At 42.3% G+C, this 22,177-nt stretch overlaps 1 protein-coding gene across 1 annotated transcript in view; it reads right to left on the reverse strand.

Moving 5' to 3' along the window:
• Nucleotides 1-578: 578 nt before the first annotated feature.
• TGFBR2 (transforming growth factor beta receptor 2) overlaps nucleotides 579-22,177 on the reverse strand; it is a 60,943-nt gene continuing 39,344 nt past the window's right edge. Inside the window, exons 5-8 of the mRNA XM_084207602.1 lie at nucleotides 18,561-19,360; nucleotides 14,283-14,424; nucleotides 6,479-6,606; nucleotides 579-3,007 (exon numbers count right to left, since the gene is read on the reverse strand). Coding sequence (XP_084063728.1) covers nucleotides 2,828-3,007; nucleotides 6,479-6,606; nucleotides 14,283-14,424; nucleotides 18,561-19,360 — 1,250 coding nt within the window. The 3' untranslated portion in view covers nucleotides 579-2,827. The remainder of the gene's footprint in view (nucleotides 3,008-6,478; nucleotides 6,607-14,282; nucleotides 14,425-18,560; nucleotides 19,361-22,177) is intronic.

Genomic DNA, 22,177 nt, shown 5'->3' on the forward strand with positions numbered 1-22,177 from the left:
CGGAAACTGGACCAACATCTCAGAGGCTGCCACCACCAGCTGGGGATCCTCCTTTTTGGGACACATCCTGAGAAAAACTAAATCACAATAGTGTATAGAATTGTGATGTAAACAAGTAGAAATAGAAACTGCTGAGAAAGCTTCTGAGTACCCCTATAAATACCTGTGAGCCCAAATATCGGTGTGCAGTTGGAGGGAAAACTGCCTCCACTGTACCCAGCGCTGTTTTGCTCATACTTTACCATAATTAATTAATAAATTGATTGTTGCTTGAATATTGGCCTAGTCAAGCTTCTTATTTATAACATAGGAAAGCATCAGCTGTAAGCCCTTTCTCCCTCCCTTCCTTTGAGACTAGTGGAGGTCTAACAGTGCAGGAGCAAAGGGGCCAGCAAGTCTGGCCATCTGCTAGTGCTGTTCTGCTGAAGGGCAGGGTGGAGACTAGGGGAAGCAGTCATTAGCAAAGCACACTGCACAGACTGAGAGTGACATTCAGGCCCTGGTGGGAAGAAATGGACTTGAATCATTTTAGGAAGAGCCCTCTCCATATCCTGGATGCTCCAGAGATGAACTTGAGTTGGTGTTATTTTATTTGCTCCAATAAACATTTGATTTGTACAAAACAAAACAAGACGAAAACCCCCTCAAAACAGTTTACAAAGCAAGTTAAGTGTTTGAAACTTTTGATATACAAGAGTATATATTGCTCACATTCCTATTTCATACATGATGTACAGGTGAAGTATTCCTTAAAAGAATAAAATTTTTCCTTTACATGTAGTGTTAAAAAACCCCATAAAAACGTCAGTACTGTCAGGAGCTACTGGTTGCCATTCCTTGACCTTCTGTGTGGATGGAGGAAGAGAAATGGGCCGAGACCCTTCTACCTGCCTGCATGCACTCCCCACCCACATCTCCTGCTTCTGCCTATGGCCCTGTGAATTTACAACATTCCATCCCTAAAAAAAATGCCATAGTATTCTCTAAGTTCCACTGTAGGTGTGGAGGTTTTGCCCCACTCTGTTTTAACATCTCTGAGCAGTTTGGTTAAAATGAAAAAAAAAAAAAAAAAGAAAAAGAAAAGCAGTTACAAAACCATTTCAAATAAAGTATTTGCCATCATAAATCTTAACTCCTATTTGAATAAGCATGATTCCTATTGACTTGCATGGCAACATTTTTGAGAGGAATATTGATGTTTATCTGTCAAAGGTGTTTAATAAACCACACCAGATATATGTGTCCAGGATTGGTTTGTGCTGGTTAAATTTCTAAATTGCAAGGCCTGCTGACATGCCATGAGGAAGAGAAAAGTGGATAAATCACTGTAAAACGCCTTAAAATAAAATTTTTAGCACTTCTTAAACACATTTCTGTCATGTATATAGGCCCAATGTGATGTCAACTGTCTCAAGCATTTTGGGGAACTGAAAGAATGCAAGCAAAGTCTGAAAGATCCTGTTGAAAAAGTCTTTCTTTGTTTCTGTTTTTTTTTTTTTTTTTTTTAATTCTGTGAATTGCTGACTTGCTGAGGCAGCCCTAAATGCAAGCAATGCTGAGGGCAGGATATGATTAACCTATTGCTATGGAGCTTTCCCTCACCTCCAAGGTCTTTTTGCAAAAATAAAGGCAACAGCTGTTGCCTTTTACTTTGGAAAGTGTGGAACAGTCACACTGTGGTTTGCCTAGCAATTAGACACACTATACAGGGGAAAAAAAAAAGTTTGTTCTTATAGCAACACAATCAAGGTAAAAGACAGGGGGAAAGTAATAGGACTGCCCACACTCAGAATGCACAGCAAATATAAAACATCTGCTTGGATTGTTGCTGGCCCTGTCCTGTTCTGTATGGTTTGGGGGCAGGGATGGGAGGAGGGGAAAACTGATCCTGCTGATATTTTGCAACCTGTTTGCAAGCAGCATGAATTCAAAGCAATAAACACACAACATTAATGAACTCGATAGCAAAACACACATGTGGGAGGGACCAAATCCCCTCACATGCCTGTTCTGGAACACTTTGAGGACTCTGGGGTTAGGATGAGAGGGAAAAGGCATTCCTGAATTTTCCATAATGTGCTGCAGACAGGACCATGCAAGTACAGCTGCAAATTCAACTTGGCCTCTCTGCTGTGAGACTGCTCCTGCTACTGTGAACAGCAGGATGACAGCCAGGTGGTCGCAGCACATGCTTTGAAAGTCATCTTCTTATTGCATATTATTCCTTTTTTTTGGCAGAACGCTTAGTGCACAATTGCTGGTGTGGTGCTATACCAGTCCCCCCAGGCTCCTTCCCTAAGGGGTGGGATTTCTAATGAACTGGTAATTTCCTGGAAGCACTTTCTTTTAAAAACTTTTCTTTTCCCAGGACATGGCTGTTCATAGATATATTGATACATACCTATATATATATATATATATACACATACATACACACATTTTATATATATATATATATATATATATATATATATATATATATATGTATATATATATATAAAAAATAGCAATTTCATAGTTATATACAGGCATTAATAAAGTGCATAATGTTATTGGCTATTTTCAAATCCTTTTCCTGAGGAAGTGCTACCATGTATAGCTCCTCCTACGACATGATGCTGGCCGCCAGTGCTAGGGTATGACTGCTATTCCCCCAGCTTGTAATTCCCAGAATACATCTCCCTGTCCAGAGCTGGAGCCTAAAGGGAGTAGTGACAGCCTCAGTCCTCCAGGAAGCAAGTCAAGGCACTGATGAAGACTTCTTCCTTTGCCAAGGTGAACACGTCTAGGAGCGACTTCCCTCCGTCCCGGAGCTCTGGGGCACGCGCTACTTGGCAGTGGTGACGGAGCCGTCCTCGGGAATCTTCTCCTCGGAGCAGCTCCTCCCCGAGAGCCTGTCGTGGTGCCTGAGCTCGCTGAAGCGCTCGGCCACGCACTGCGCCGTCAGCCGGGCCTCGGGGTCGTGGTCCCAGCACTCGATGAGCGTCTCACACACCATCTGGATGCCCTGCAGGGAGCAGAGACAGCGGCCGTGAGCGGGCCAGCCACCAGCAAAGCCTCTCTCAGAGAGCTGCTTCAGCGCCCTCAGAATTTTGGGGGCTATTTGATGCGTGTCCTGGGGGTTCTTTATGGGATCTGCTGCTTTTGTCATGGAGGCATTGTTTTCTTTTTGGTTTTTTTTTTTTTGAGAAACCCTGCTACAACATTTTCAGTGCTTTAGTTGGAACTGTCATTTCTGGGCATGTGGTCTGATATAACAAGAACAATGATGCTTCAGACTAGTGATATAGAATCAAGCAGGGGTTTTTTGTTTAGTAAATATGATCAAAATTCTTGGATAATATGACCTCCTGCTCAACCCATGCCTCTGCATGCCTGAATTCTGCTTGGGTTTTTCAAACAGAATTCTGATTGCCAGCAGTATTGGGCTGTACATCAGCTCTTTATGAATTCCTTGTAGACTACCTAAATCTATGTGCAAATAAGGGCCACAGTCCCATGAACACTTAAGCACATCACTCACAGTTGTAACTGTTTAACCTTCATTTCAATTCCAATGCAAATGTTTTCAGGAGCAGAAAACCAGTTGCATCTCTGTAATGAATTTTATAAACATGAAGTATTTTCCAGGAAACTGTGTTTTGCTTTATGATACTAAAAGCCCATTAAGTAGGATTTATCTTAAACTTATTTAAAAAAATAACATTTCACAACACTGCATTAATTGTATAATTTACCTAACTGGTGATGTTGACTGATGTCAATGCTAATAGCAGAATGTTACTGTCTGTATACAAATAACATTAGGTTTCTGCTGGCATTGAAATTACAAGCAGTAAATTAAATTAAATATTAAACATTAACTTGAAATCAATAGTGCAACAAATCTCATTAAGGGGGGTGTGGGGGTAATTGTAATATGTAAATCCATTCCAGAATTTTTATCATGATGAATAATGAGTTCATTACAAAAACACAACTGCAGAGGAAGGAAATGAATATGGAAGAGCCATTACAGTAAGAACAACTTCTATGGAGTTCAAAGCAGATCCTCAGCTGCCGCAAACTGTCACAGCCATGCGGAAACTGATGCATCGCTGCATCTTAGGCAGCACAATGTGAAACACTGAAGGCGTTCAGGCAAAGGGAATGAAATCCACCTTCATTAAATGTCCTCTAAGCATGTTATCAGGCATCTCCTTCCTTAGACTGTTAGGGGAACCCTGTTGGGGCCAGCTGTGCCCATTCTGGTGACACATATGCACACGCGCATGGCCCTCCCAGTTGGTGGGGTGCTCTGTGCTGGGGGCAGTTCGAGGTGTGGGTTTTATATAGGGAAGAAACCTCTGAAGTCAAATGCAGGACACCTAGGTCCAAATCCATGATCATTTTACTTGCTTTATAAACCCAGAGGTGATTAAATCCACAGTGTATCCTACAGCTCTACCCCAGTACCTCAAGCTGCAACTCTCTGCACACTCAGCCTTGCTGTCATGGGCTTTTAGTGCTGGTAGTATCAGATATCCAGGTAGTATCAGATATCCAGGTGTCCCTCAAAATTAAACTTTCTTCCCTCATTAAAAGCCCCCCCTCAACAGCCCTACTCCTCACAGTTGAGTACATAAGGAGCAAGTTCCTGCAGTCCAGGAAGGGGCTGCATTCTGCCATAGTCATCAGGTGGCAGGTGTTCCTGGTTGGAAAGATTTTAGCCACTCATTTGGTCTTTTTTAAGTAGCTGTCAGACTGATTTTAACTTCCCAAATGAAATTAAAAAGGGAGTGTTGCATTGCTCCTGGAGGAAATAGTAGATGATATTCTTGGTTGCCTGAGCTTTTATAAAAGTCTGTGATACTTTCCTTTTGTCACTAAAGACCACTCAGCATATTTCATTGAGAAGTGGAATGACCAAGCCTCACATCTCTAATATGATTCACATTTTATCTCTACTGATAAAACTACTGAGAGCAAAGGTGAAGAAATGCATGTGTTTGGCTTGTTTCCTCTACTGGAAAACCTACTATTGCCTAGGAAGTGCAACCATGGTGCTCGTGAATGGAGGAAGCTGACAAAGTGCTTTGTGATATGCAAGGGAAATGGACTGCTAATGCACAATCTGAATAAAACCAGACTGGCTTGCTGAAGACTAATTTCCTATTTCATTAAACCTGTCAACAGCTGGGATACAACTACGACTGGTTTCCATGGTAAAGTACTCAGATTTGCTTTCCCTGCTGAAGATCCTCTGTAGTAGGATGGTCTCCCTGGAAATGGAGTAAAACAAATAGAACGGTGCCCTGTTTGCAAAGCTTCCAGTGGCGAATGGAGAAGGGCATCATGCTGCTTTTGGTGTTGAATAATGCTGAAACCAGCCTGACTCAAAGTTAAACATCTTGATGGTGAGGTGAAGATGTGGTAGACCTGGTGAACTGCCCAACAAAGGAACAAACAAGTGATACTATTAATAACTTACCTAAAGCTGCTGAGCTGACTGAGCTGGCCTGGAGACATCTGACTGACAGTAAATTGCTTTATATTATGTAACCCCAGTCCCACTTTTCAACACCAGCATCCTCTAACATAACTCCCTTGAGGAGTCCAATGCCTCAAGTTACTCCCATGCCCTCAAGGTTCCTCCTCGAGGCTGAGCAGAAGGGATTTGCCTAAGGTTGTTGGCATGGGTGGCTGACATCAATCTTAAGTTAATAATTGGTTTTGCTACCTTTAGTACAGTTGCTCTAATACGATTGCTTCAATTATTGCTTCATAGTGCACACTATACGAGTAGTTACAGCTCCTACACTGTGTAGTACATAACTCTAAGACCTTTTTGTCTAGTTATTATCATAATAAATAAGTTACATTTTTATATCTGGTTTGGCAGCCTTAATCATGTGGCACAAAGTTGTATAATGGCTCAATTGCAACTGTATAATCCTTAAAATGTAAACTTGACAAAATCTGGGGCTAAGTCTGAACCCAGCCATACCTAGACATCTCTGAGAAGGAATTCAGAGAGCAAGGGGATCCTTTCTGTACCTCATGACTCAACAGGAGGGCTTCTCTATTAAATTTTGTCTGAAGCTCCCATTCTGCCTGCAGCAGAGGCCCATGTGTGAAGTGTTTTCTTTGCCCTTTCAGAGCCTACGCACAGTGTGCTTTAAGGGCCTAACTATTCTGTGGCTCTCTGGATGATTTTTGCATCTCAGGCTTCCAATGTTTCTGTTTTGACTGCTTTTAGATTACACTGGTGTGTAGCAGGAACACCAGGGCATTGGGGCAGGCACGGTGCAGAGAACTGGGGTGCCTGAACCACACCAGCACCAGTGCCACTCTGTGATGGAGTTTCTCCACATATGACAGATCTCTCCATGCAGAGAGGGGTGCAGCCTGCTGGGCAGGGCACTGAGGTAAGGCTCAGGCTTCAGGCAGCAGCCAAAGGTACAGTGCAGCTCCCACCACCCAGGTGTGGCACTCTTACCTGATGGTTAAGCCAGGAGCTGGGGATCTCGGGTCGCCCTCTGTCTCGCAGGACATTGTCCTTCATGCTTTCCACACAAGGGTGTTCTCGCACTTTGGAGCCGAATGGGGGCTCGTACTCTTTCACTTCTGGGAAGGAAGCAAACACAGGGTGTTTAGCTGGGCTGTGCTGGTGCCAGGAGGGAAGGGAGCTGGTTTTTCTCTGAGGAGTAGGAGCTACTGATTAGCTGCTCTCTGCCACTGTTCTGCTTGACCAGCTCCAAACAAAGCAAAGCCAGTTGGCATTTTCAAAAATGTTTCAAATGTGTTTCTCACACACACTCCCCCCCTCCCCTTTTGTTTCCTAGCCAACAAAACAATTCTCATTGAAACCCTTTAGTACATAATAATATTAGCAACAGTCCAAGAAGCAGAGCAATCTATAATGGTTTGTGAGCCTTTCAATCTCTGCTGAGGTAAAACGCACAGGAGGTTTAAGGTGAGTTTTGCATGAGCCAAGCTTTTGAACAGTTGGTCACCCTTACCTCTCCTGGAGTCCACACACACTTATCAGGTGAAGTATCAACTCAAATCTATCTAGGTCATGGTAGATGTGAATGTGTGGACTGTTAGGACAAAACAGTCGCTCGGAAAGGGCAAAGATACAGTTAAGGAGCAATGCTGGAAGCTGCCATACTGCCCTTGTTTACTCCTAAGCTGCATTCTTTTGTAGAAAGTAGTAGTCTGCTCTTATTTTAGATTTCCTTCCCAAAATGGATCAGTTTTGGCCTGTGATACAGGGGCACAGCTTTCTGAAAAGTCTGCTGCCACTCTAGTTTTTGTTTGCATGTTGCATATTTTCTTTGCTTTTCTTTGGAGAGAGAAAGGAAGAGGCAGACATATGGGACCTTTGGAGAAAACTCAAGAAATCTCTGAGAGCGGAAATATTACAGTAGATGCTGACACAGTGTAGAAAATGCTGTGGTTTCTTTGGGAACAGATGGAGACTTTACTCACAGGCCTAATGACTTGCTGCTATCAGATAAAGATTTATGAAGTTGGCCTGTTCTGCTGCCTCTTATTTCTTTCTAGGAATTAATTGAGGGCAAGAGAAACTGAAGTATAATGTACAAAGCAGTCTGGAGAATGCATGTGAATGCCCAGATGATGTGTGAACAGAGACAAACGAGCAGAGAGACAAACCACTGCTGCACGATGCTACAACCAAGTTCAACTGAGTGCCCGGTGCTGCTCACTCCCCAAAAGGGGTAAAAAGTACTGAGAAATGTGAATAAGGATTAAAGGCCCGGAAGAAATGGAAAAAACATCTAACACTTGAGTTTGTTTACTTTGGGAGAGAAAGGTAAGCATGGGGTCATATGATATGCTACTGAAAATAACTAAGGATCAAGGTAACACAGGTCAGACCCCTCTGTCATGTCTCATGATAAAACAAGGTAGTATTGAAGACAACTATCTTTGGATTTTTCTCCAAAGACTTGAAGTCAGGCTGTAGATCCCACTTGCATGTGATGGCCATGAGACGAAGACTTTATCAGGCTAATGCTTAAAAAGAATAGCCAAGTTACAATAACAAACATTTTTGGAAGACATATTAAGCCTTGTTCTTCAAATGCCCAGCATTTAGAGATTCAGCTGCAAACAACTGTGTGCAGTGCAGCAGATCACCCCATAGATGCCTCCTGCAGAGCTCTTCTTCCTTCTCCCTAGCCAAGTGCTGCTGGCCACTTTCCACAAGACGCTCTGGAGAATGGCTATAGTCCAGAAACAAAACTTCCATCTTCTAAGACCCAAGGGCCAAAGTCTGCTTCACTCTCTTTCCTGTGCAAGAATGCAAACCAGTTTCACCCACATTAATCTGAGTCTGAGATGTCTCAGCCAAAGTAAATGTATAAGACTTTGGCCCTAGAAATGAATTGGGAAATTGCCACATTGCTAGTCAGACCTGGGTTAGCATGCAGCAGATGCACAATGATTATACTGCACATACCTGTATGTTCAAAGCTAACAAAATATTAAAGTTCACTGGGAGAATTTAAATCCCATGACCTAGATGGCCATTTCCTGCACCATCTCCATCAGTCATGGTTCAGTTGTGGCAGTGGTCATGGGCACCAGCCAAGGCTCTGCGATCTTGCAGGGTGAAGAGTCAGAAGGGTCTCAATGTCCAACAGAGGGAAGCTGGTACTCTTGTGGTTCCCTCTCACTAATTTAATCTCAAGGTTGCTCAAGTTAATGAGATGGTTCAAGCAGAAGGGAAAACTCTTCCTGGCAATTGATAGGTTCACAATACACTTTTTCTGTTTGAGAAATTGTTTGTAAGTTATGAGCATTTCTCTTCCAAATAAAAAAATACTGAATATTTTGAATTTTTGGTTTTGAATTTTTTATTGTTGCTTTGTTTTTGTTTATGGTAAAGAAGGAGAAATTTAGGCCACTTGCCAATTCACTTTAATGACTTTCTACCAATATAGTCATGCCTTCCCTCAGTTTGCAAAGCATGCGGCGTCTCCTTGCTATTTATTATCATGCTTCTCTCTCCCTTGAAAAGTAAAAAAAAAAACCCACTAAATCCTCATGCAGTAAGTCATCCTAATGCTGTGGGATCTCAAGTGTCAGACACATTTTGCAGTAATAGCTGGTGTTATTCATGGATCATGTTTACGTGCTGCAGTAGATGTAACAGATGTCAATTTGAGGTAGGTTAAGATGTTTGTGGCTAGAGGCCTGTGTGTGGCTGTGTACAGATGCTGATTCTATTTCTCATGCCTTATATGTTTCTTTTCATTGGTTTTAGTCCAGTTGGGCACCAAAAATGACAACTGGAAGAAGCACCATAAATATGTCAGGAACCATGAACTACAGAACGTTTAGCATTCAAAAATGGCAGACCTCCTTCAACTTTAACCTCCAGCATTTAATCTTTATAGTTGAGAGCTGACTCGCCCTACTAAGTGCTGTACCTCTAGTTTCTTTTGACATTGGCCTAGCTATAGTTTTCAGAAAGGCTGGAATAGGATTTTTAGCCCCAAACAAAGACATTACTGAAAATCTATTTGTTCTGTGTGATGAAAGCTTGGAAAATTTGGCTACTTGTAGTCTTTTTATACTCTAAGCTTTCTGCAGTGAAATTTTCTTTGGGTCAGAAGAACATACCACAAACTCTGTTGACACTCCCTTATCTGTCTTACTGATTTCTGTGGGACAACTTCTCATGTTGGATGATGTTTTATTTGCAGGATCAAAGCAGGAGTGAGGTGAAAGTCCAGCAGAAGTCAACTGTGAGGCACAGTCCACAGCAGTGAGCTTGTGTTTGGGAACTTCTAGTTCCCTTTGAAATGCCCCTTTATTTACAGCTTATGAGGGGGAAGAAGGGATAAATCAATTGTTGGTGGAGCTACTGTGACAGCTCATGCAAACACAGGTCAGAGTCCTTCAGATAGTGTCTTTTTCATGCTAGAGGAATTTGGGTAGTGAATCTGCTTGCACAAAGGGAAAATAATGGCCAAAGCAGAGGCCCGAAATCTGTGTCATGGCCAAGTTTAAGATGCTGCTGAATGCTTACTTCATAAATTTCCCTAGGTTTCCCTGCTGAGGGAATGGGAAAGGATGCATTGGGATCAGTGAACTCATTGTGCACACATACCTCCTCCTTCACATCTGATGATCAAAGACACAGTCACCCTTCTAGAGATTTGGGAGCGCACGAGCCCTGCCATCAGTGTAGGCTTAGGGGCTGCTCAGTCAATGCACAGTGAATCCTGAGGTGGGAAAGCGGCAAACACAGAGCACATCAGTGCTCAACATGGGGTGTGGTGCAGTGACCTTATCCATGCCACAAGGGCTTGCTGAAGGACAGCACTTGCTGCCTTACACGTAGCACTGCGGTGGCACCGGGAGAATTTCCAGGACAGGGGTGCCTGCTGTGGGGTGACACTGCACTGTGTGGATCTACCAAGCAGGGCTGTTTGCCACTACAAGCCAGTGCCCTGCAGACACGCCCTGACTGGGCTCTGCTTCACAGGAGGAGAGGTTTAAATCAGCCCCCAGCTGCAGCCAGCTCAGGTCTGACTGCTCCCTGCTCCAGGAACGTCACCGCTCCGCGTCAGTGTGATGGATGCTCAGCATTTCGTGGGGTACAGGATGCACAAATGCTTATTGCAAAACTGTGGCTCTTGGCTGACTCTTTCCAAGTAAGCATAAGATTACTCCTGATTTTATTCACATGAAACACAGCTCTGGTAAAGCAAGGCTGACATTTTAAACAAAGCCCTGCTACTACATTGAAGCCAGCCACCACTCCAGGCAGTACAATACTGCTCGAGCAACATCGCCATTTTCTGAGGGCTTTCTCTTCTCCCTCCTCACCATCCCTCTGTATCCAAAAGTTCCCTTTCCCCTCCTTCTCCCCTGCCACCCCCAATAGTCCCTCACCCATAGCAGTTGCGATTCAAACCAGATGGTTTTCTTTTCTTTCTAGGAGGCTGTCAGAGAAATTACACTTGTCTCAGTCACCAAAGCTGTGTCACTCTGAGAGCAAGTGGTTGAGATGAAAATTATATTTCTTGCAACGTGCAGCATCTGGTGCACAGCTGTTGTGCTGAATGAAATACCAAGTTAACAGCAGCGTGGAACAGTTGAAGTTCTCCCCAAAGTAGTATTGCTGAGTTTCTAAATATGCCTCTTAAATTATACTCTGGTGAAAAATCAGTCAACCTCGATCTTTGCCTCTGTCTCCCTTTCCCTTGTGCCCCATTTCTGCTTCTCCATATTTAGCACAACAAAGCAACAACGAACAGCGTGGCCTTTCACAAACGCCAATCCCCACCTGCTTATTTACTACAGCAGCTTCACAGTATGGGTTGTGCTGCTGGGTATTTTTGTTTAAATGGCTGCTGACTGAAGAGGCCTGGCAGAGTGTGGAGGCTGTGTTTGACAAAGCGTCTGCAGTGAAAGGACCTGCCCGCATCACCTCCCACACTCACCGAACACCTGCACGCTGACAAATGGATCCCGAGAGCTCCCTTTGAAAAAGAAATAAGTCCCTGTACCTCTGTGTGGCTGAATGGCAATTAGCCCTCCTTCCTTGCACGCTTCCCTCCCTAAATAAAGTTGTTAATGCTGTTTTCTTGGCTAAGACTCCCCACTCTGGCCCTCAAAACTGCCCTGAGCTGACATCACAGCCAAGCCTGCCCTGCAGAGCTCAACAGAGCCTAGATCTTTTAGGCTCCTTTGAAAAGGCTGTCTGCAATCAGGTCAGCCTACTCTGCTTCACATGCAAAGACATTTTTCTCATTGCCAAACAGTCTAGGAGTTAAAGAAGGATTTGCGTGAGCAGAGGCAGCTCCTCAGGAAGGCTGTGAGGAGAGGAGGGAGTCTCACAAGTGACAGGTGGAGAAGGAAAGCAGAGTGGGAGCTGTAGTCATGAATCACTGTAAGGGTATTTCACCAGCTGGCTGCAAAGATAACCAGACTGCTCCAACCAGGGGAAAATCTGAGAAGGAAATGAGAGTAATGGAGCACTGCTGTTGCAGCTCAGTACCAGTGACAAGTTAAGGGATCTACATCCTGGGAGTTGTGTGTAACTGCTTTTGCTAGAGATGCTAAGAGCAAGTTCCAGCCCCTACGGACCTGCCCTAGTGCTCCTGGGGTTTTGCTGGGGACCTCACCTCAGGAAAGATGACTGAAATAGGGAAATAAAATTCAAGAAATATGTTTCTGGAGATGAGAATGACTGAGAGATGAAATGAATAGAGAAAACCAGGATGTGGGTGGGGGTTAAGCATCACTTGAAAGGGGATGCCGGGCCAGAGAAATATTTCCTTTTACTGAAATGACTTCAGCTCTTCTTCTCAAGGTTATAATGGGTCAATCTCTTCTAGCTAAACATGCTAGTGATTTTCCTTCCTTATGAAACTCCCTTTATATCCTCTTTTAGCAGTTGCCTTCTGAGCAACTGAACAGCAGCAATAAGGTTTGCTTTTGCTGCAATCTTCGTTTTGCCCTACTCAGCAAATCTGAATAGGAAGGGACTCAGGCATCATCAAAGAGGAAAGACTCCACAGTGAACAGCTCATATTTATACTAATCAGGTGAGTTCCTAAATGCAAGAAACAGACAAATCATGAGACAGGGCACAGTTCCTTTTTTTTCAGGCTTTAAATCACCTCTGCCACATTTACAAAAGTGCTAATGAAAGGCTGAGGTTGTGCCAATGCACTTAGAAACAGGCATGACCACGATCCATTAAATATGGACAGGTTTGCCTTGTAATATGTCAGACTGAGGTTCAGTTCCTGAAGCACTAAATGTTTTACCCTTAAATGTTTGACTAGAAAAGAATTTGGTGTTCCTTTCATGCTTTTATGCTAGCACATTCAGCACACATACTCACTTTGTAGCTTTCCTGGCAGGGTGAAAACAGGGGCAAATCTGTTGCCCATAATACAGCCCACCCAGCAAGACCAAATGCTGGTCAGACAGAGCAGGAGACTGAGATGGAGGCAATTTCTCCCTCCTGCACATGGACATCGTGGTGCAGCCACACAGTCACTGTGCAGAGTGGCTTCAGAGACCTCCCTTGTGGCATCCCACAGATGCTGGTAGAGAAACAAGGAGCAGCTATGCACACCTTCCCCTGGGACATTGGTTTCCCTCCTGCACACTATGTTCCTCATAGCACAGTGCTCTAGCCTGCAAGACTGTCCTGTCTCTGAGTCTATGGCAGCCCTTCAAGGTGGAACCGTGCCAAGTCCAATGAAAAGGGAGCCTCTGTGGTTTTGGAAGAAGGATAAAAAATCAAATCCCAGTTGTGTATCTACTATAATATCCACATTAGTGTTACCTTTTACAGCCCTGCTCCTTAGACTGCCTATGTGAGCCCTGATCTGTGCAGCAATATTTTTTAGAATGACTCTTAGACAATTGCAGAAGGCTGAAGAATTTGACATGCAACTTTGTCTTATTTTAGTTCCTGAAGAAAGGTGAAAAACTTCAAACCTGGCAATATGTATTGTAGTAGTATTGTAGATATCCCAACGGCAATTTTTCTGATTTCTAGCACATACCAGCGTTGCACACTGGGAATTTTGGGTCAACTTTAGGTAAAGCAGAAATTGAGGGCTTTGTTTCAGAAGAAATTCTGAATATGAACAAGCATAGCAGCTTTTCATGGAGCTGTTCTGATAGTCAGTTCAAATATTTATTTTTTTTTACTACACTTTATACTGCAAACATCCCTTGATTTCTCATATGGATGATCTCTTGCAAAATCACAAAGCACGATGTGCAGCAGCTGGTGGCTTTGGGAAAACAGGAAACTTTCCATCCCACTATGATGCCTCTTACGGAAATTACCAATTAGTAAATGTGACACTAAACTGGCCCTTACTAGGTTTGAGAATTAACATTCCATGAAAGTAAATGGGAAGCAGTTATCACTTCTTCAGTTTAATATTTCAAATTGAATTATGTTTCCAATTATTTTGAATGAGATCAACCAGACTGAGTCAATCCATGGCTATCCAAGATGTCATAGGGAAACCACACCTTAGAAGTGACCTACCTAACAGCAAACTTATCTTTACACCAACTGAGGATCAATTTACTCATGCACTCAGTGCTTGGCGTTCAAGCCTGCTCATGCACATGTGCATCTCACACTACTGAAGGACTGTTAATTTACAGCATCCAGATACACTAGAAAGCCTTATGATAGGTAAAAAGAATCGCCCTCTCCCCAGACAACCATGAGAGCACGTCTGTCTCAACACACTTTTAGAGAGAAGAAAACAGATGGCACTTACCTCCGACAGCGTTACAGCGCGATGTCATTTCCCAGAGGACCAAAGCCATGGAGTACACATCTGTTTGTTTGAAGGACTCCATGTTCTCCAGGTTCATCCTGGACTCCAAAACCTCAGGGGCCATATATCTTGCTGTGCCAACCTACAGGCGAAGAGATTAGGGAGAGCTCACGAGCTGAAATCACAATTCATGTTTTGGATTCCACTGTGATTTAACTTCAGCTTTCACAGAAACAGTGCCATTTGGCATGTATCCAAAAATTCAGGCTATACTTGGCACAGGCCATATTTTCTGCTGCCAGGGGAATCTGGCATTGTCCTGACTACCAACTTACTTGCACCTCTCCTGGTGAGGAAAAAAAAAAATAGCCCTTTTTAGTTCCTTAAACAAATAATTTTGACACTGATAAATTTTCTCACTCTTTGGCCATTCACAGATACACTCCAACCCTTAGGCCTGAAGCAATTGCTGCTGACCAAGTGTCTTTCAGATGAGCAAGAAACACATTGTATTACATTGCACAGCATATTACAGTGTTGGCTGTTTCTTTTCAGGGCAGGCTTAAAAGGGGAGTAAATGCAGGCCTGGGAGAAGGAAGCAAACACAAAAATACTGAATGCAGAACCATGCATTTGAATAGAAACCAAAAATCTGCCCCTTTGAAAAAACATTCTCATAAACTTTATTCATACTGAGCAATTTTCAGCAATGACTTTAGCAGCTTTGCTGAGATCTAGATTATGGCTTTACATTACAGAAAGTGAAGTTTAAAAGTCTGTTTTCATCACAAAAAAGGATTTAAGGAAGAATTCTTGGATCACTCAACAGTTGCTCTCAAATGGCAAACTCTTCACAGGGTATAAATAACGTATTCCCCTTGAAAAACTGCAAACAGAAGTCTTTCATCAGGCAAAGACAGCTTCAAGTAGAGGACTGGTTAATGGCAGAGATGAACAAACACAAGTGTTGATGCAGTAGGATATGTGATTTAAATGAGCTGTTTACACTACAGCAATCACTCCAGAGCCCAGAGGCAAGCAGGGCCACGAAAGATCATTTCAGTTACTGGGTCTGCGACTGCAGACAGCCATATAGCAAATGTGCAGTCTTGAGAGAGCTCTGTGACAACCCTTTCATAAGCTTCTGTAAATGTATCCTATCACCTCAGGCTCAGGGCAAATGGGAAGGTATTCCACAAAAATTGGAAAGTATCATAAGAAGAAGGAAAGATCAAGAACATAGCTTTGTCATAGGACCTTGCAACGGCAGAAAATCTCTGTGTCAAAAATATCCGAATGGTTGTATGATCAAAGCCTTTATAAACAGAGGACAGGAAAAAAAATCAGTGTGAGCAGTCTCAAAGTTAAGTTCCCTGCTACACTGACACTGATGAATTTAAGGCCCAGCATGTGAATAGCAGCTATACACTGAAGAGATACTTGGGACAATCATGTCTCAGCACCCACGAGGTGAGCACCAACTCCCTTCCCTACCTTAAACGTACATATGGAAACACTGAAGAAGAGGTTGTTGCTGCCCACTATTAACTCTCTAGCACATGATTTCTTCTTCAAGCACACCCCACCCAAAGCTTAAGAAGGTTACCTGTGCACATGGGCAAACATCTGCAAACCTTGCAGATTTTAACAAGAGTTAATGATGCCTAAACACAGGTCCCTCACATTGCCACAAAGTTCTGTTCTGCTCTGGCATTTAACACGCCCTTTGCAGCAATGAAAAGGATTCTGCAATTTTGCAGGACAGTGGAGGATGAAGGCCTGCAACTAAAATGCACAGAAGAAAGCACAGAAAATAAATGACTTGAAGAATGCTATCAAGCTAACCTTATATCCATCCTGCTGAGAACTTATCAAGCATTCCATTCTGCTTACGTCCGTTTATCTGCATCCGGACTATTCGGTCTTTTGGTCATAGACACGTTTTTGTATCTTGAAAACAAGTGACTCCTGAGTCTCAGAGGCATTTTTACGTATCTAAACTCTGGCAATTCCAAGCTGATTGCCCCTCTAGAGTCTGGATATGCTTCTTCTTTGCAAATACCAGTCTGCTTTCAGTTCTTGATTTTCCAAACCTTCTAGTGAGGGACCATCTCTCTTCATTTTTGTGATGTTTGAATATTTTTTTCCTGGAGATCTTACATTTCTTTCAAGCTTTTGAGAGATGTTTCATGCCCTGAGGTGTATCAGTCCGAGAGGCAGTATATATTTCTCTTTATCTGATATGGGAAACCATCTATTACAAGGGTGCTGATGCTGCTGAGGTACAGAACTGCTGGCCTTGCAGCCACCTACCAGTTCTTTGAACACAGTGGGAAGAAGGTTCAGATTTATATGATCACATTAAGTAATGTCTGCAAATATTAACCATCATGGATAAGCAAACTCAAAAGACTGCAAATGTTCTATAGGGGGAGAAGGTGGAATTATATCAATAATTGGCTATATCTGCATGATATGGAAGGTAGTTGGGTAGATTGGAAAGAAGGCTTTGTAATCCCAACAATGTGCCTTCAATATCAGTGTCTAAGGATGACCAGAAAAACAGTTAAATACTTATACTCTTATTTATTTCATCAAAAGCTTGAGTTTTTCTTGAATTAAAAATTGTGTCAGCTCCATTATGCAAGTTATAAAATTGAGTCTCCTGGTGGCAAGGGTTTGAGTCAAAGGGTAAATTTTAGAAATTATGCATAAAGCAAATCTTGATGCAAGACTTCTTTAATAAAAGCTACAGCACTGAAGCTGGCGTGTTGGGGAATTAAAGTGGATTGCTTTTATGTGCCCAAAAAGAACAAGGCAGAGTTTGGAGTCAAATCAATTGACTCATACTCCTTGTCACAGAGAAGAATGACATCAGCTGGGTCATCCCCAAACAGATTCACTCAAGCTAAACAAAATAAAACAGTCAGCCTCAACATCAGTGCCCAAGGACACCAACACCAAAGCCATAACTTGATCTGGGCAGTCCTGTACTTCATCATCAGTGTTGGTGTCATCTGTGGAAGTGGCAGAATCCTCCTTCTTCCAAGTGACTCTGAGTAATAATGCCAGAGAAATCAGCTTGCAATAAGGGTCTGCTTTAAGCAAAGTGTCTGTGGTTGATGAATTTCAGCATCCTTGTCTTGCTTCAAATGGGACCAGTCCTATAACTGACAATCTGGTATGACTTCCTTGAACTCTAAAAAGATCTGGCATGCGGGAGAGAAATTATATGTAACAGAGTGGTGTTTGTAGCATTTTAAATGTGGCTCTACTAATTAACATTCACTCCTGGCTCTGGTTAACAGATCTTCTAAAAATGAGATCAGGACAGCTGCTTTTCAATAAGGAGATTTCCAAAGGCATATCTGCATTTGATAAACAACAGTAAAACTCCTGTGAACTCAACAGAACACCACAGACTGAAGATCCGTCCCTGAAAATGTTCTTAGCTAAACTATTAGTTCCGTGTGAGGTAAAAGTCAGTTTAAATGGACAAGATTTGAGTGACCTATGTATAAAAATATAAATATAAAAATACACAAATATATGTATAATAAAACTATTAGGAATTAAGTTAACAAATGGCCTGAATTTATACTGTGGGAGTTTTCATTAAAAGAGAAAATATTCAGAGATGTATGTAGTCTTCAACACGTTCATAAGCATTCCTGTCAAGTAGATGAGTATTATCCATGCTCCTTAGTTGAAAAATCACAACAGGGCAAATATTCTTATTTGACATCCTCGTATTTGCTTACATGTGGAGAATGTACCATTCATTAGAGAGGTCTCTTTTTTTTCATTTTAAAATAATATCTATCAGTAGTTACGTGCTTACAGCTTTTGAGGACTCAAGACTGACTTCACATATGCTGGGGTAGACCAGGACTGGGTCAAGTCACACAGAAGTGTAATGCCATCAGGCATGAAAACTGTGTCCAAACCTCACAACATGAAGCAGATCCTTGCTGTATTTGTGTGTGTGCTTTGCAGCAGCACCATGAACAGTTGCTAACAAGCTCATACATGCTCGGTATAAGTGAGAGGATGGTTGCATCGCACACACGTGCAGGTCTCCAATCATAACAAAACCTACATTGCACTCCTGTAGTTGTTGCTTTAATGTTTAGAGCCTCTTTGTTTATAAACACATTAACATTAATTTTAAATCATTTTAAGTCAAAGTTGCCATAGAAGCTTTTCTCATCTTTTCAGCCCAGGAACCAACAGACCAACTGGTACATTACCCACCCCCCTTTCAACCTTCTAACTTACCTGCCCACTGTTAGCCAAGTCATCCACAGACAGGGAAGGGTCCAGCCTCAGGGATAACCCAAAGTCACAGAGACAGCAGGTTAAATCATTTTTCACCAGGATGTTGGAACTCTTGAGGTCTCTGTGTACGATAGGTGTTTTGGGACGCCCACAGGGTGTGTGATCACTGTGCAGATGGGCAATCCCTCGGGCCAAGGACCCGCCAAGTTTCCAGAGGTCCTCCCAGCTGATAATGTGCCGTGTGAGGTATTCCTGCAAGTTTCCTTTAGCATGGAAGGCAGTGATCAACCAATACTGTTTGCCAAGGTCTGTCTTACGCTCCTCTGCTGTCAAGAACTGGAGTATGTTCTCGTGCTTGAGGTTTACATCTGAAAATATGTCTTTCTCAGTTTTCCAGGAAGCATATTCTTCATAGGAGAAAATCTTGACTGCCACAGTTTCATACTGTTCTGATGTGTTTTGCTTCAATTTGGCTTTATACACTTCAGCAAACCTTCCTTTGCCAACAACAACGTCCAACTCAATGGGCAGCAGCTCTGTGTTGTGGTTGATGTTGTTGGCACATGTGGAGCTGATGTCTGAGCGGTCGTCATCTAACATAATGGCACAGCCATCACTGCAGTCCTTATGTTTCTTGGGCTTAACATTCTTCTCCCATGCCTTGCTGAGTTTCCTCTTCTTGTGAGTGCGGTAGGCATAAAAGATAACAATCACAGCAACAGAAATCACCAGTAACGGGACAAGACTTATGATTGTGACTTTGGAAATTTCATCTTTCTCCTCTGGCTTATGGGGGTCATCTGTAAAGAACAGAAGGAGGGCATGCATGAAGTTATATCATAGTTTGATATGTACAGAAGGCTGTCAATAATTATAATTTTCATCCAGAATGCAATACATTATCTTCTCCACTAACAGCAAATAATAAAAATTGCCACTGCTTACTTGCTTCAAAATGTTGTTTTGTATGTAGGCCTCTGCTTACCAGGACTTCCCTGTCTGCTTACTTTATAAAAAGCCAGAAGTGAACAAGTAAGAACCTAATGTAATTTAGTAGCTTTGTTCTTCTCTCAGGCTTTTAATACATAATGGATGAAATCTTCACTTTCCTGAATACAATAGCCAAAGTCTCCTGTACTTTATCAATGTATTCTTGACAGAACTGCTCCTTTAACCACTAATTACTAGAACAGATTAATTTTTTTATAAACAAACAGACAATGAAGCCTGTGAACTCCCACTTGCCCAGTTATTACTCCAGATCCAGTATATTTTAGTAGGATCCCTGCAAAGCCATCTTCAGGAAGTCTGTTCACACACTATACAAAAATATTTAGGCACTAATATGTATGCTTCCATACAGACCCCAAAAACCAGAACTCATTCTCATGCTTTGATGTATATGAATGTTGCTAGAACTAATTCAAACACCTGCATGTAAACAGGCTCAGAACAGTCACCACCACCACTCTCCAGGTACTTCTATATGGATTTATGTATTGGAAAACTTCCTCTATGAGTTCCTTGCTGGCTGTACACTGGTTTTCTGCTGTAAAGAAGACGTTCACTCCAAACTCCATACCTGGTGCACTGCACACACCAACATATTTTTAGGTGGAATATATAAGGAATAGAAGAACAACAGGGACCTATTCTAGAGAATAGGGATGTGTTCTGGGAAGAGTAGAGATTATTAGATTATTATCCTACAGGTAAGAGCTGCCCTGTCACCTCTAAAAACTACCTTCTAGTTCAGTATTTCTTAGGGAAGACAACCAGTTTAAAAGGGAAGTTTTGTTTCAAGAAGAGATTAAAGGAGGGCCAGAGTTTATATCTGAAACTGATTTGATCGAACAAATGGAAATTTACTCTCTTAGTCTCTTTCTTCCTTTGAGTCAGATAAAATGTACTGTATCATCTTTGCATGAGGGAGGGAATTGGTAGGAAAAAGTCCTGGGAGCCTAACCTGAATGGACTGAAACAAATGAAGCTGCAGCTGCAGTTAAGCAAGTGGCTTGTGGTGGCAGCATGATGCTCTGGCGGATGCTTACAGCCACGTCATTGACTCAGGCTCTGTGCACCAGGCCAAATAAGTCAATACAAAAAGGAAAAGTTTAATAAGCTCTGAAGGGAAGCTGTCACTAACTAATGAGCCACAAGTCTCTGTTTCCCATACTCTGTGCCTTTCAAAACAAAGGTGAGCAATGCTAAAACGGATAAGGGTAAAAAGTCTGCAATTAGAACAAGCAGTACCTCTGACCCTCCAATTTCACTTGTAATCACTATTCCATTGTAAACCCAGCTGGCAATTAGCAGGAGCCATCAGCTGTTCAAAGGCAGGTGATAGGACATCTGAAAAGTATATTCTTTTTATTTGGAAAAAGGCTTGCATCCTGAAACAGGATGTGCTTCCTCTGTTTAAAAGGTTCATCAACCAGATGCAAGTAAGTAATTAAATCCTAGCCTCTCATAGGGTTTCAAGGAAGAAGAAGTGCCTTTCCAGCACTGTCATTCCCAGCCTAGCACAGGTCAATGACATGCACTAGCAGTACCTACAAAAATATATTTCCTTTATTTATGCAAAAGAACTTAAGGCAATCCCTCCTTCCAGACCTATGCATACCACAAATCCTTGTTCTCCAGTAGTTTCTCTTGACAAAAAAATGTTAGCAAATTTTAAAATGATTCGATTTTAAATCAAAACAATACCTAAAAGTTCATCAGAGATTAAAGCCAACTCTTCCGCTTTTAAACATACTGAAGAGGGGAAAAAACCTGCAGTGTTTGTATGGCTCTTACGGGAGGAATATATTTAGAAAGTCAAATGTCACTGTCAGTAAATAGATTTGCATTGCTTATTCCCTTGTGCATTCTTTGCTTCTAGAAAATCTGCTTTATTAAGAACTTGGGAAACACCCTGGTGGAGGAGAACTGACTGAATTGTGGGATGGCTGTTTTGGAGTTTTGACTGCAAGCAGGTCACGACTACGTGACACAACTACGACCTGTAACAATCAGAGAAAGTAATTTTATTGAATATTCGGGGTTCTGTTTTGCTGGTTTTGGTTTTTTTTTGGTGTTTTTTCTTGACCAAAGAAAAGCATGCTTAAGTCTAGACTCTGCCCTTGGAAATGAGTAACATGTCATCTACAACATAGGGTGAACCCTTTCACAAGGATGAAAATGTTTGTTTAGGGCCTTTTAAGTCATTTTTCTTTGCCACAGAGCTGCAGCATGCAGACCAGATATCTGAAACACAAATATCTTTCAAAATGAGTGACAAAAGCCTTAAAGACGTATTAGTTGTCTTTCAAATTGCTCCCCCTGAGTCCAAGCAGTTGGAGGTAGCTGGGTGCATGCTCAGCTCGAACTGAGGAGAACACACCCTGCTCATTTACTGTTACGGACTGTGTGAGGATCTCCAATCATTCCTACAATGTCCTAGAGCAGGCTGTATTATTTTGCCCTACAGCTGAGAACTCTCCAGCAGAGTTCTCAGCTCCTTCAGCTCTTCCTCTTTTTGCACAAGAGAAAGCTCTGCTTGCGGTGCAGGGGAATTTCTGGGTAGGAGGGAAAAAAACTGTCAATGTTGCAAATGTTACTTGAAAAAGAATGTA

Source organism: Fringilla coelebs (assembly GCF_963513975.1).
Source record: "Fringilla coelebs genome assembly, chromosome: 1".
Classification (NCBI taxonomy): domain Eukaryota; kingdom Metazoa; phylum Chordata; class Aves; order Passeriformes; family Fringillidae; genus Fringilla; species Fringilla coelebs.